Source organism: Palaemon carinicauda, chromosome 2 (assembly GCF_036898095.1).
Source record: "Palaemon carinicauda isolate YSFRI2023 chromosome 2, ASM3689809v2, whole genome shotgun sequence".
NCBI lineage: Eukaryota > Metazoa > Arthropoda > Malacostraca > Decapoda > Palaemonidae > Palaemon > Palaemon carinicauda.
In genome coordinates, this window is record NC_090726.1 from 131582645 (window position 1) to 131597421 (window position 14777).

Here is a 14777-nt window from a genome sequence, read left to right on the forward strand (position 1 = left end):
AGATAACCTAGTGGGTTATTGTACATATTTTAAACTCAATCCTGCTTTAATAGACAGCCAGTGTAAATTAATTAGTATAGTGATCGTTTCTCGGGGTGGGATACCTTTTATCAGTCTTGCTCCTTTGATTATTATGTTTTAAAATTTCTTAAGTTGCACTTTTGGTACATTGTGGTAGATTGAGTTACAGTAGTCAATCCTAATAATAACACAGTTTATCACAAGCTTCTGGTGAGCAAGAAGTAACCCTTATTTAAATTTAACGTGCTGTATATATTGTAGGCTTAACACTTTCGAGTGGGCTACAATTTCGTGTTTTAATAGGTCAGGTAAATAGTGCAGAAGTTGCAATATACCATTTGTGAGAGAGAGAGAGAGAGAGAGAGAGAGAGAGAGAGAGAGAGAGAGAGAGAGAGAGAGAGAGAGAGAGAGAGAGAGAGAGAGAGAGAGAGAGAGAGAGCACTTATGTAGCTCAAGTGGTATCTTTTTATAATCTTTCTTCTAAGTACTAAGATATGTCCGGGCGGTGATACACAGTCTCGAAGTGACAACGCAGGCTTCAAGAAAATCACAAAACAGCAGTTTATACTCTGCCATCCCTTAGCAACAAGACGTCGATCACCTTCTTAGCAGGAAAGACATGTTTATATTTCTAATATATATATATATATATATCTATCTCATAAATCTAACATAGTCAGAAATTCATATTTTCGGTGCTTTAATTCTCACAAGTATCTTTAAATCTTGTGTGTGAAATAATACACATAATGTTTCTCGTGATTTGAGAACTTCAATTGAATATATAGTACGTGTCAGTGGATATAATTTACAAATAAGTGTATATAAAATATAAAAAGAATACCAAAAATAATTAAATGAAAGAGTAAACGTGAAAATAAGAAAGAAACCTCCGATCACTTTAGAGACACCACAACAAGGCCATACCTACGGCAAGAAGTAGAAGTGATCTATTTATTCATTCACTAAGGCTGCTATCATGGCGGACGAAAGCAAAGAAGCTGTCGTAGGGGAAGACGAGTCATTTGTGGGATCTCTCCTGATAGAAATATTTACCTCTCCAGTGAACATTGTTCTTCTTGGAATCTGTGTTGTTCTCCTTTATAAAATCCTACGTTCTTCTGATGGCAATGATAGAGGTACGAACACAGAGGGTGTTGTTTTGGGTTCGGACTGTCAGAAAGTATTTTTTTTTTTTGTTAATTTTTACTAGCAAAGTTTCTTTTCAGAATAAAACGCTGCGTTTAAACAAAATTATCCAATGTTAAGGGTTGAATGGGTTTAGATGATAATATATGGATGATTTTAGGTAGGTTAATATTTTTTTGACACCTGGAATTGGTAGCCCATATCTTGGGTTGTTTATATTGGCCAGAATTGTTATGTGAGGATGGCCGGTGGATTAATGAATTTGCTTCCTTAAAGATCTTTATCCTGTTGTCAAAAATTGCTGATCACTTGTTACGGCTATCAGTCTGATATAAGGGAACGCTAGGGCTACCAGTTTACGAGAAATGTCTGTTTACTTCCAAATATAAATTTTATCATTGTCCTTTCAGGGTTATATAAGTTTAGTTACCCTAAGTGCTGTTGCTACCAAAATAGTGGTATGAAGTTCAGAATTTTTTTTATATTCATTTAGCAAGTATTACCTTTTTTAACACTGGTATATGTCAGGTTTTTTCAATTTAACTCGACTGCCTTCTGTTGGTTCACAATAAGATAAAACTACAGGATAATTGCACGTGCCGCACGCGAGAAGTACTCGTTTGAGAAGCTTGAAAAGCATTGTATGATTCATGCCCTTGTTCAGGGGAGGTTGGGTAGTCCAAGTTACCTTAGCTCCCCAGCTAGATTAGAACCTGGCAAGCTATGTCAGGTTAGGATGTGGGTTGTATGTTGTTGGTTTGCGACAGGTGTAAACTTGATTATTACTAGTCAAATCAGTTTTCTAAATGGAGGAAACATACGCTAACCCAAATTAGGTTTGGGTAAAATTTCGGTATTATTGTAATGTATTACAGGGTAATGTAACTTAGGGAAAAAAACTATTTGTAGCATAAATGCAAGTTATGCCGTGGGTCAAAAACGTGTTGGCAATAACATTATAGTAACTTTTCAGCTCCTCCCTCCTTTATAGTAAATCAATGGTTTATATCTTGTTTTCTTTTTCTGTGTGCAGTCTGGTTGTCATAATGAATATAATCCCAGTGCCATAATTCCTTATAAACTTTGATCTGACAGCACAGGTCTGGGACTCCCCTCCAACTTCCCAGTCTCAAATGAGGTGAGCAATCAAATGAAGTGGGCCTATATAACTGATCCTGCAAGAAAATGTTTGAAATATGATAAATTTTAAAGACAATCAAACATTTGGACATATACACCATACTAGGTCAATCTTAAGTTTTGTACTGGTTTTAATAATGAACGAGATGACTGGGTTGGGCCCCAACCCAAGGCTGTCTTGCATAAAGCCCAGGTCAGTGTTTGGATAAGAAAGGTCTGACATCAAACGAGTAGTGCTTTCTTAGTGCTATTATATACTTTAGGTTAAGGGTTTGTGCTCTTTCTTTCCAGTTTTCTGCTGTTATTAACAAAATCTTTGTTTTTAGATCCATAATCAGTCTTTTCTCAAAATTGTTAATTGGAGAGTTGTGGTGAATGTCTTGACTTCTATTTTCAGTGGAGATATCTGGTATTGGTTGTAAATGGAGAGATGATAACATAGGTAGTAACTAAAGTACTTAACTTCTGCTCAACATAGAACTATATTTGTTCCAACACGGAGTACTTACCTCGAACTACTTTCTTAGGAGTTACTGGGAACTCTTCCCATCCGACCAGAATTTTGTGTAGTTTACCCTATTCCCGTTTTCTATGGGGTTAACCTCAGGCGGAGTGATACGCGCCCTGAGGGGACCCGGGGTCGGAGAGCATGCTTGCTCAGGTCGTGCTCCTCAGTAAGTTTCTGGTCGCGACGTGATTATCATCTCGCCGCCCTCTCCTCTCCCAGTGCAACCCTTTGTGTCTACCACGCGTTACCCACGTGTTCATTCCTTATCCTTCCTCTGTGTCCCTGTGTCTCTTGGTGTCTTAGTGTTGCATTATGGAGCATCCCCGCCGTTGCCCTGGGCCTGGGGCCGGGAAATCTTGTGGGGCTTTTCTTTCTAAGCCCGAATTCGATCCCCACTCGCGGTGTTCGTCGTGTAGGGGCAAGGTGTGTTCCCCTACAATCACGTGTCCGGAGTGCGAGTCTTGGACCGAGATCCAGTGGGTCCTCTATGGCACGAAGAAGAAGAAAGCGGCAAAGAAATCGCCCAAGAAGGCCAACGTTTCCTCTTCGCTTGTTTCGCCGGATGCCTCGTCGGAATGGGGCTCCCTACCATCTTCCCCTACCCAGAGTAGGGGGCGAGGTAAGTCCGTTGCGGGGAAGCGGCCCATTGCCCTTCCCCAAGAGTCTGAGCTGTCTGTGGGGATGATGTTAGTGCTATTCAGGCATGTGTGGGGCCTGAGGGAGGGACGGGAGTGTGTTCGGGAGACGAAGTCCTGGTGCCTACAGGACCCGTCTCTACTGAAGATCCTATGTGGGGGAAGACGGGTGCTGCCTCTTCCCCTGCAACCTGGGTTTATATTTCAGGTGCTTCGGCAGCCAGGGGAGACGCCGAGAAGGAAGGCTCATCGATTTCGGAACCCACCGCATGGGATCCGCCTAAGACGCCCTTCAGGTCTCTCTTGAGATTGGAAGAGGAGTTCGCTCGGGAAAAGGTTCCTCGGTCTCCCCCAGCGCCCTCGTCAACGCTCCCGCCCATCTTTCTGCAGCCCCCTCCGCCAGAGAACTGACGCGAGGTTCCCCCTGCAGCTTTGGACGACTCAGGTGATTCGGTGGACTCCCTCTCCTCCTCGTCGTCATCCTCATCGTCGGAGGACGAAGACACGAAGTCCTCGTTCGAGGCACGGCAGGAAGAAGTCCGAGATAGGTGGGTGAAGATACCCCGGAGTGAGCTGTTTAAGGCTACCACAGCCGCGGCCACTTCCGGTTGGCTCCCTAGGGCCTCGTCTTCACCCGCTCGACCCTCCTCCTCCAGCAGGCCAGATCACCGTCAGGGGACGTCGCACCAGGCCCCCCGAGACCTAGTCAAGTCCACGGAGGTTCCCGCTACATCAGCCCAACGGAGGGAGCCGCTCCGCCGGACGGAAGGCTTGGCATCACCCTCGGGCACCTTGGCTGACTTCTACAAGCACCAAGGGCGCCCTTTGTGCCTAGGAAGGCTCACAAACACGGAGACCCCCGATGGGCAGGGTACTCCCATGACGGATACCCTCGTCCCAGCGGATCCGCCCGTGCCGCGGGCAGGCCCGTCTGGAGGGAGGCAGGAGAAGAAGCTCCCTCCTTCCAGCGTTGCCCCCCATACCATTGCGGAGGAACTGGTAACGGATGCCCTAGTAGAAGGGGGAGAGTGCTCATCTGATGACATCTCCTATCGCAAGGTCCTGGCCTTCATAAGGCGCCATCATCGGTTGGACGAACCCAAACCCTCAGCAGAACAAACCTGGCTCTCTGGACGTAGCAGGCTCGTGGATACCCCGGTTCAGCTGAGACCCTCCTTGGCTCTCCCACTAGCACGAGACGTGAAACTGGGGATGGAGCATATTGATAAATACTTAGCCGGCCTGGCGGACGCCCCCTAGGAGTCAGAGTTCCTCGAAGCTTCTCCCTGGCCTTAGGATGCAGAAGCGGTTCTACGTGCCGGAAGGACGGCGCGGAGGGCCCCGCACAGTCGAGTCGGCCATTACCACATTGAACCAAGGGGCTGCAGAGGACAGAGCATCCCCGGCCCCAGTGTGTTGTTCACCAGCAGAAACTTCCATGATGGAAGACATGGCCCAAGACCTGGTCTACATGTCTTCCTGGTTGGACTGGTGGGCCTGTAATGGTAGGCTTCCATTCGTCACAGGATCTCTCCCTGCCTGAGAATCAGTCCTTGCTGAGGGAGTTGATCAGTTCAGGGGGTAAGGCGCTAAAGTTCCTTTCTCACCAATCTCTCTCCCAAGCCACCAACTGGGTACTGCGGAAGAGAGACACGGTTCTAAGTAAGTTAGTGAGGAAGCTACCCGACCGAGAAGCTAGGTTACTTAGAAACTCCACGGTGTGGGACGAGTCACTCTTCCCCCTCAAATCAGTAGAAGAGACGATGGAGAGGGTGAGGAAGATGAAGGACGTAGGAGAACCAAGGCCTTCCCCCATGAGACGTCCAGTGCACAGGAGACCCTCTGCGGACGGGCCGCATACCTCCCGTGCCTCACCAGTTCAGCCTAGGAGGGAAGGTCCAATGGCCCCTTGGGTCCAAGGCTCTCAGCCCCCCCGTGGAGGTAACACTACCCCGCGGTCGGGCTTTAGACCGTCCTACGGTAACTTTAGGAGAGGTCGTTCCAGCTGCCCCTCTAGAAGGAGATAGGCAGAGAGGCCCCCTACTCCTACCAGAGCCACATGTAGGGGGTTGCCTCAGATACTCTTGGCAAGCATGGCGGGTTTACGGTGCAGATCTCTGGACCGTTACAGTCCTAAAGGAGGGTTACAGACTTCCCTTCCTGACGGAACCGCCCCCACTTATTTCGGCAAAACAGACCGAGTGGTTAGTACCGAAGGACCCCTTGAAACGGGCGGCGTTACAGGAACAGGTGTTGACCATGATCACCAAGGGAGCGTTAGAACCAGTCATAGACCTGTGGGCCCTCAACGAGTTTGTGGCAAAAACGGACCTCAAAATGGACACGGCAAGGACAGTGTTGGCGGCCTTGAGAGAAGGGGACTTCATGATGTCCCTAGATCTCAAGGACGCATACTTTCAGATCCCCGTTCACCCCTCCAGCAGGAAGTTCCTCAGAATAAAGTGGGACACTCAAGTCTTGCAGTTCAAGACCCTTTGCTTCAGACTATCGACAGCACCTCAGGTCTTCACGAGAGTCTTCACGACAGTTTCGGTCTGGGCACACGAGCAGGGCATTCGCCTGATCCGGTACCTGGACGATTGGTTGTTACTTTCAGCCTCAAGGGAAGAACTGAGGGAGCAAGGCTTGAGGCTACTATGTCTCTGCAAAGACTTGGGGATCACAGTCAACCTGGAAAAGTCCCAGTTGACCCCCTCCACCAGGATGACTTACTTAGGGATGGTCCTGGATACCCGGTTGGTGAGAGCCTTCCCCTCCTTGGAAAGACTGGACAGAGTGCTACAGCCCTTCCTAACGAACCAACCCAGGAGAGCCAAGGATTGGCAGAAGTTATTGGGCCACCTGGTGTCACTAGAAAAGTTAGTTCCACAGGGGAGACTCAAACTCCGGCCAATTCGATGGAACCTGAAGGATCTCTGGGTCCCAGGGGAACCCCCACACAAGATAGTTCCGGTTTGCCCAGAGACGGTGGAAGTCCTACAGTGGTGGAGCGACAGGGCGAACACCTGGAAGAGAATGCCCTTCACGCCCGATCCTCCGGAGATGCTGTTATTCACGAACGCGTCGAAGGAGGGTTGGGGGCACACCTCCTTGACAAATCGACAAAAGGGAAGTGGTCCCTCGAGGAAAGGATTCTGCACATAAATGTTCTGGAGATGTTAGCCGTCCTAAGAGCGTGTCAAGAATTCGTACGTCTCCTCCGAGGAAACACCGTGGCGTTGATGTGCGACAACGCCACGGTGGTAGCCTACGTAAAGAAACAGGGAGGACTGAAGTCGAAAGAGTTATGCACTCTATCGACAGAACTACTGGAATGGGCGGCAAAGGAAGGGATCGAAATCACAGCCAGATTCATCCCAGGAAAGAGGAACGTGCTAGCGGACGGCCTCAGCAGGGTAGGCCAAGTGATAGGCTCAGAGTGGACTCTACACTCGGGAGTAGCGCAGGCAGTCATCCTGAAGTGGGGCTCGCCAGTAGTGGACCTCTTCGCCACGCGACTGAACGCACAACTCCCCGTGTTCTGTTCTCCAGTTCCAGATCCATCAGCAGCGTTCGAGGATGCCTTCCAACATCCGTGGGACAACCTCGACGTGTACGCCTTCCCACCCTTCGGAATGCTCAGGCAAGTGCTCAACAGAGTGAGAACGTCGGTAAATCTACAGATGACTTTGGTAGCGCCTTGGTGGCCGGAGAGAGAATGGTTCGCGGACCTAAAGGAACTGGCGCGCCTCCCACCATGGCCCCTTCCAGACAGGCCGGACCTCTTCCGTCAGCCACACTTCCAAAGGTTTCACGAAAACCCTCGGTCCCTCCGCCAACACGCGTGGAGGTTATCGAGCGGCTCCTGAAGAGGGAAGGATACTCGTCGAAGACTGCAGCAAGGATGTCGGGTTACCTAAGACGGTCTTCTGTCGCAGTATACCAAGTGAAGTGGACCACCTTTACTAAATGGTGCGCCTCACTGAACATCAGGCAGTTGAAGGCCTCCATTCATAAGATAGCCGACTTCCTAGTCTATCTGAGAGACGACGTGAGTATGTCTATTCCGGCCATCAAGGGAGTCCGAGCGGCTTTGGGCCAAGTCCTCCTCCTAAAAGGCAATAATCTAGGAGCTTCCAGACAAATCTTGATGCTCATCAAGAGATTCGAACAATCGTGTTCCCCCAGGCCTCTAGAGTGCCCCAGTGGGATGTGGCCAGAGTTCTGAAGGTCCTGTCGGAGCCGCCCTTCAAACCCCTCAAAGATATCCTAGACAAGGAGCTCACCCTCAAGACTCTCTTCCTTTTAGCCTTAGCTTCAGCGAAGAGAGTAAGCGAGCTCCATGGGTTGTCATACGAGGTCTCGCACACGAAAGGTTGGCGAGAAGTAAGTTTCAGGTTCTTACCCAATTTTGTAGCCAAAACTCAGAACCCAGCTTAATGGGACCCTAGGTTCGAGGGGTTTTCAGTGCCAGCGATTCCGCGTTCGGACAACCAGAGGGACTTGTTACTGTGTCCAGTCAGAGCTGTGCGAAAGTACCTGGAAAGAACGTCCAAGCTTCGACCTGGGATCAAGAGTCTGTTCGTCCCGTCTGGACTAGTGAAGAAGGCAGTTTCCAAGAATACGGTCTCTTTCTGGTTACGACGGGTAATTATGAGGGCTTATGACAGCACAGGAGTCTCCCTTCCGGGAAAGCCGAGACCCCATGCTATTAGGGGCCTGAGTACTTCGTTGGCTTTCGAGAGGAACATGGCTGTGGGCCAGATCCTGAAGGCGGGCACTTGGTCCAGGCTGTCCACCTTTACGGCTCACTACCTGAAGGACTGTTCTAGGAAGTCTTTGGACGGTTTCTCTATTGGTCCCGTCATTTCTGCACTCCAGAAGATTTAAGGTCGTAGCCCCGGGGAAGCCGTGGGCGGTAAGTCCAAGAGATACAGGTTCCTTCCTTACCTTTCCCCTCCATTCCCCTTGATCCCTTCTCCTGCCATGGGGAACACGTTCAGTTGAAAGCATCCATGTCCGAAGACTCGTACAGAGGTGAGTTACTTAGACTCTAAGATAGTTTTTTGTGTAGTTTTCCCTAATTCTCATTTCTATTTTGGGGTCAGAAGAACCTAGCCTCCTATCTTAGTTCATTCCCTTTTCCAGCCGGTCTCTCGGTCCGAAAGGCCACTCCCACCTCCTAAAGTATAAGTCTCCTAAGAAAGTAGTTTGAGGTAAGTACTCCGTGTTGGAACAGATCACAAATTTTAAATAATTTGTATTTTTCCTAACAGTACTTACCTCGAACTACTTTCGGGTTATGGCCCACCCATCCTGCCCCGAGTGCCTTACAGGACTTTTGATACCATATCTATCATAAACTTACTGATGACCGAGACTTGGCCACGCACGCTCACTGACCCGGGTCGCCTCAGGGCGCGTATTCATCTGCTACAGAGGTACCCACTATAGAAAACGGAGATAGGGGAAACTACACAAAATTCTGGTCGGTTGGGAGGAGAATCCCAGATACTCCTAAGAAAGTAGTTCGAGGTAAGTACTGTTAGGAAAAATACAAATTGCTTAAAATTTGTGATTTTTGAATGTCTTCTGGCAAAACGTCTTAATAGGTTTGCCGAAGGTAATCTACTCCCTAGTTTGCAATTTGGTTTTCGTAAAGGCCTTAGAGCATGTGATGCCCTTCTTACAATCTCCAATGCTGTACAGAAATACCTTGATTGTGGTCAGGAAGTTCGTATGATTGGCCTTGATTTTAGTGCTGCCTTTGACCGTGTTAATCATGAGGCCCTTGTTTTCCAACTCAAACATTTGGGAGTGGGCGGGTCGTTTCTTAGCATTATTATTGATTTTTTAAGTAATAGATCTCAAAGAGTTATTATTAAGAAGAGGTATAGGTTCTACATAACCGGGGAAGCCCCCTCTATGGGAGTTTCTGCCTCCTCCCAGGGGGACTTCTCTGTCTTGGTGGATGCAACTATAAGGTCCGCGTTTGCAGCAGCTAAAATATTCTTTACATCGCCCGAGTTGGACCATTTGGTAATCAATATTTTTAAATATTAAACTTAGCCGGTGAATATATAATAGCTGACGTCTCGGACGGCTCGACAGATTCCAAAAACTCGCGAGCGATCGCCGTGAAGGTTGCGGGTGTGACCACCAGCGCCGACTATCGGCCAGATACCGCATATACTTGTCAAGTTCTCCAGTTCTTCTCTGTCGGTCTTGTCGACAAGTTGGTTCCGCTCGCTTATGACCTTGAGTTTTCGACCTATTTGGTGAAGTACTTTATTTTGGTTGTTTATTGGCTTTCGCTGTGACGGGTGTTTTTTCTTCAATTAAACTCTTGAAACCCTTTTTTTGGCTGGTGTTTATTGTTGATGACTTTGGTTTTGACTTGGATTTTCTCTGATTGTTCAAAATGGCTGACCCTTCTCCTATCCCTGAACCTAAATATCGCAAGTGTGCAAGGGATTGCAACAAACGTCTTCCCAAGGCCTCTATCGACCCACATACCGTTTGTTCTAATTGCCGGGGTAAATCCTGCCAATTAGGAGATCGGTGTGATGAGTGCGTGGTCTTGTCGGAATTCGACTGGCTTGAGTATGACAAATATACTCGTAAGCTGGAGAGAGATAGGGTGAGGAGAAGCTCCTCGAGATCTTTGGAATTTTCCTCCTCCCATGCCCCTGAACCTAATCCTTCCCCTGTAGTAGTTGTTCCTGAACCCCCTACTAGCACTCATGAACCGTCCATGCGGGATATGTTTCTAGCGATTCAAGCTTTAGGCGAAAAAGTTGAGTCCTTAGCATCGGACCGTAACCAACTCATGTCAGATGTTAAGTTGTTGAAGTGTCAGAGTGGTAAAACAGAAAATCGTAGTGATAAAGTGATAAGTGCGCAAAGTGTATTTAGTGTTGCGTCCGAGGGTTCGTCTGTTCGTGCTTGTCGCTCCCCTAGTCCGAGACCTCTTTCAGGCTCCCCTGCACCAGGGAGAAGTAATGTCGTAGGACTTAAGGGGACGAGAGGCGTAAACCAACGTACAGACGTTCCCTCTCTGGTATCGGACGTTTCTCGTCAAGATCGCCCTTGCCATAAGACGGGTGAGACTATATTCTCCTCGTCCTCTGAAGACTTATCGCACAAGAAACCTTGGCGCAAGGTTTCTAGACCCTTGAAGCGAAAGTCAGTCCCTTCAGGACAGGTCCAGCGTCCTGGCTGTAGCCATTGGGGCAGCTCTGACCTTTTGCAGTCGTCGGATGACTGTTCGCCTATTAAGTGCAAGCGTAACACGGGGTCCGAGGGTCGCGGTAGAGGCAATGTTTTGCCAACGCAGACGTTACCGACGTCACGGCCCGTTCCGACTCCCGTTGATCCGAAGTGGGTTGTCCTGCGGGACATGCAGTCTAAGCTTGCCTCCCTTATGGAAGAGTATGACTTTGAGCAGGTTCGCGATGATCCTTTGCTTTCGAGTCGCCAGTGCGCTGAACGTGACTGGCCTTCAGCCGCCCAAACGAGTATTCACTCGTCCGTTTGACGTTAGTGCTGACTTTTCTAGTACTTTGAAACGCGATGCCAGTAGTCTTTCACGTCAGTCACGTGACATGGATCCCTTGCTGCAGTCTCGTACTGACGTTCAGCTGCTGCCGCCGCAGCCCCGCACTGACGTTCGCCGACCGGCTCCGTTGCCTCGACGTGACGAGCGTCAGTCACCGCAGTCGGAGGTTGTTTTGCCTGCTCAGACTCTGCAGTCAATGCAGTTCCGACGTGACGTCGAGCGTCAATCAACTTCAGCTGTTGTTGTTGGTCAGTCACAGGAATTTCAGTCCTTTCAGCAGCGGCGTGACGTCGCTTCCTCTTCTGCTACTGCTGCTCCTTTGCTTGTTGACATTGCCTGTCAAGCGTTGCCTCCTCGGCATGTCTCTCCGTATCATGAGACTCGGCAGTTGTCGGACGAGGTTCCGTCGGATGAGGAAGTCGCTGATCCCCTTCCAACTGATATTCCTTTGGGGACTTTGTCGGACGGAGAGGAGCCTAAAGCTCCTCAGCCCTCTCTGGATTTTAAAAAGATCATGCTGATTTTTAAGGAACTGTTTCCTGACCATTTTGTAACTGCTGCTCCTCGTTCGCCTCCGTCAGAGTTTACGCTAGGCCTAGCTACTTCGACGCCGTCGTTTACTAAGCTAGTGCTCTCTCGCTCTTCTAAGAGGGCTTTGCGTTTACTAGGCGATTGGTTGATCACCAGGAGGAGTTTGGGGAAGACAGCCTTTGCTTTCCCCCCTTTTAAACTGGCTTCTAGAGCGAGCGTCTGGTATGACACGGGAGAAGTTCTCGGCTTGGGAGTTCCTGCCTCTGCCCAGGGAGACTTCTCAAACCTCGTAGACTCTCCCCGTCGCCTGGCCATGAGACGCTCTAAAGTTTACTGGTCCTCTTCGGACCTTGATCATCTCCTCAAAGGGGTTTACAGGGCCTTCGAAGTTTTTAACTTCTTTGATTGGTCGCTGGGAGCCTTGAGCAGGAAGATCTCTTCGGCCGACCGTGATGTATCCGTGCTAATTATGTCCTGCATAGACAAAGCTATCCGTGATGGCTCTAATGAGCTCGCTGCTACCTTTACGGCAGGAGTCCTTAAGAAGAGGGAGACTCTTTGCTCGTTCCTTTCGGCAGGTGTAACTCCCTGCCAAAGGTCAGAGCTTCTCTTTGCCCCGTTGTCATCTGCCTTGTTTCCTCAGCAGTTGATTAAGGATATTGCAGCTTCTCTGGTGCAGAAGGATACCCACGACCTGATGGCTACGTCGGCACGCAAGGCTGCTCCTTCATCATCTTATGTCGTAAGACCCAAGCTCGATACTCCAGCAACGAGGTTTATCCCGCCCTTTCGTGGCAGAGCCCCCAGTAAGGGAGGCGCTCGTGCTGACAGTAAAAGAGGCAAGAGGAGAGGATCCAAGTCCTCCCGTGGCAGAGTCTGACTGCCCACGTCCTCAGACAGCGGTAGGGGCCAGACTGAACAACTTCTGGCAGGCCTGGGAGAAGAGGGGTGCAGACCGAAAGTCTGTGTTGTTGCTAAAGGAGGGGTACAAAATACCTCTTGTACGGAGACCTCCTCTGGTAAAAGTTCCTATAGACCTCTCTCCCAGGTATCGAGAGGAGTCAAGGAGACAGGCACTACAACTGCAGGTGTCTCAGTTGCTAGAGAAGGGAGCGGTGGTGAAAGTCTCGGACCTTCAATCACCGGAATTTTACAACCGTCTCTTCCTAGTCCCAAAGCATACAGGAGGTTGGAGGCCGGTGCTGGATGTCAGTGCACTCAACGTTTTTGTTGTCAAAACAAAATTTACGATGGAGACCACGAAGTCCGTCCTAGCAGCGGTCAGAGAGGGAGACTGGATGGTCTCTCGACCTGCAGGATGCGTACTTCCACATTCCTATACACCCGAATTCTCAACCGTATCTGAGGTTTGTATACAGGAATGTGGTGTACCAATTCCGAGCACTGTGCTTCGGCCTCAGCCCTGCTCCTCTTGTTTTTACGAGGCTCATGAGAAATTTGGCAAAATTTCTTCATTTATCGGGGATTCGAGCCTCCCTGTACCTGGACGACTGGCTGCTCAGAGCGTCGTCCCGTCATCGCTGTCTGCAGGACCTTCAATGGACGTTGGATCTTGCAAAGGAGTTGGGACTGTTGGTGAACTTAGAGAAGTCTCAGCTGACTCCCTCCCAAACGATTCTCTATTTGGGGATGGAGATTCGCAGTCTAGCTTTTCGGGCTTTTCCATCTGCCACCAGGATAGATCAAGCCTTGCTCAAAGTCCGCCTCATGCTGAGAAAAGACCGTTGCTCAGTGAGAAGTTGGATGAGCCTCCTAGGGACGCTGTCATCCCTGGAACAATTTATCTCTCTAGGGAGACTTCACCTTCGCCCTCTCCAGTTCCATCTAGACTCCCATTGGGACAAGGACAAGACTTTGGAAGCTGTCTCAATCCCGATCTCCGAACCAGTAAAGACGTGCCTGAACTGGTGGGACAGCAATATAGGTCTTCGAGAGGGTCTGTCCCTGGCGGTCAAGAACCCAAACCACGTGTTATTTTCAGACGCGTCGGATTTGGGTTGGGGAGCGACTCTGGACGGTCTGGAATGTTCGGGTCTTTGGACGTCGGATCAGAGGAGCCTTCACATCAACTGCAAGGAGCTGTTGGCTGTTCACTTGGCCTTGACGAGTTTCGAGAGTCTTCTCCGAAACAAAGTGGTAGAAGTGAATGCGGACAACACCACAGCCTTGGCGTACATCTCCAAGCAAGGAGGCACTCACTCCCACACACTGTTCGTCATCGCAAGGGACCTCCTCATCTGGTCAAAAGATCGAGGCATCTCACTGTTGACGAGGTTCGTTCTTGGCGGACTGTCTCAGTCGGAGAGGTCAGGTGATCCCTACAGAATGGACCCTCCACAAGGACGTGTGCAAGAGTCTTTGGATGACTTGGGGTCAGCCCACCATAGACCTCTTTGCGACCTCATTGACCAAAAGGCTCCCGACCTATTGCTCTCCAGTCCCAGATCCAGAGGCGGCCCACATAGATGCCCTTCTGCTGGACTGGTCTCACATGAACGCCTACGCATTCCCGCCGTTCAAGATCATCAACAGGGTTCTGCAGAAGTTCGCCTCTCACGAAGGGACAAGGTTGACGTTGGTTGCTCCCCTCTGGCCCGCGAGAGAGTGGTTCACAGAGGTACTTCAATGGCTGGTAGACGTTCCAAGGAGTCTACCTTTAAGGATGGATCTCTTACGGCAGCCCCACGTAAGGAGTCTTCATCAAAGCCTCCCCGCGCTTCGTCTGACTGCCTTCAGACTATCGAAAGACTCTCAAGAGCTCGAGGATTTTCGAAGGAGGCAGCCAGAGCGATTGCGAGGGCTAGGAGATCATCTACTATCAAGGTCTACCAGTCGAAGTGGGAGGTCTTTAGAGAGTGGTGCAAGTCCTCCTCTATTTCCTCTTCCAGTGCCTCTGTAGCCCAAATTGCAGACTTTCTCCTGCTTCTGAGAAATGTTTGCTCCCTCTCTGCTCCCACTATTAAGGGCTACAGGAGCATGTTGGCGTCTGTGTTCAGACATAGAGGCTTGGATCTGTCAAATAATAAAGATCTCCAAGATCTCCTTAAGTCCTTCGAGACCTCTAAGGAGCATCGTATGTCCACTCCTGCTTGGAACTTAGACGTGGTCCTAAGGTTCCTAATGTCCGACAGGTTTGAGCCATTGCATTCAGCCTCCCTGAAGGATCTCACCCTCAAGACGCTTTTTTTGGTGTGCTTGGCTTCGGCTAAAAGGG

The 14777-nt window shown here is 49.5% G+C and overlaps 1 protein-coding gene across 2 annotated transcripts in view; it reads left to right on the forward strand.

Annotated features, from left to right (window-relative positions):
- The first annotated feature begins 619 nt into the window (after positions 1–619).
- MSBP (membrane steroid binding protein) overlaps positions 620–14777 on the forward strand; it is a 135956-nt gene continuing 121798 nt past the window's right edge. The window contains exons 1-2 of one of the 2 annotated variants that reach the window (XM_068358145.1): positions 620–638; positions 991–1160. In XM_068358145.1, coding sequence (XP_068214246.1) covers positions 1001–1160 — 160 coding nt within the window. In that variant the 5' untranslated portion in view covers positions 620–638; positions 991–1000. Of the gene's footprint in view, positions 639–766; positions 1161–14777 lie in introns of those variants that run through there. The other variant, XM_068358151.1, reaches the window with a different exon arrangement.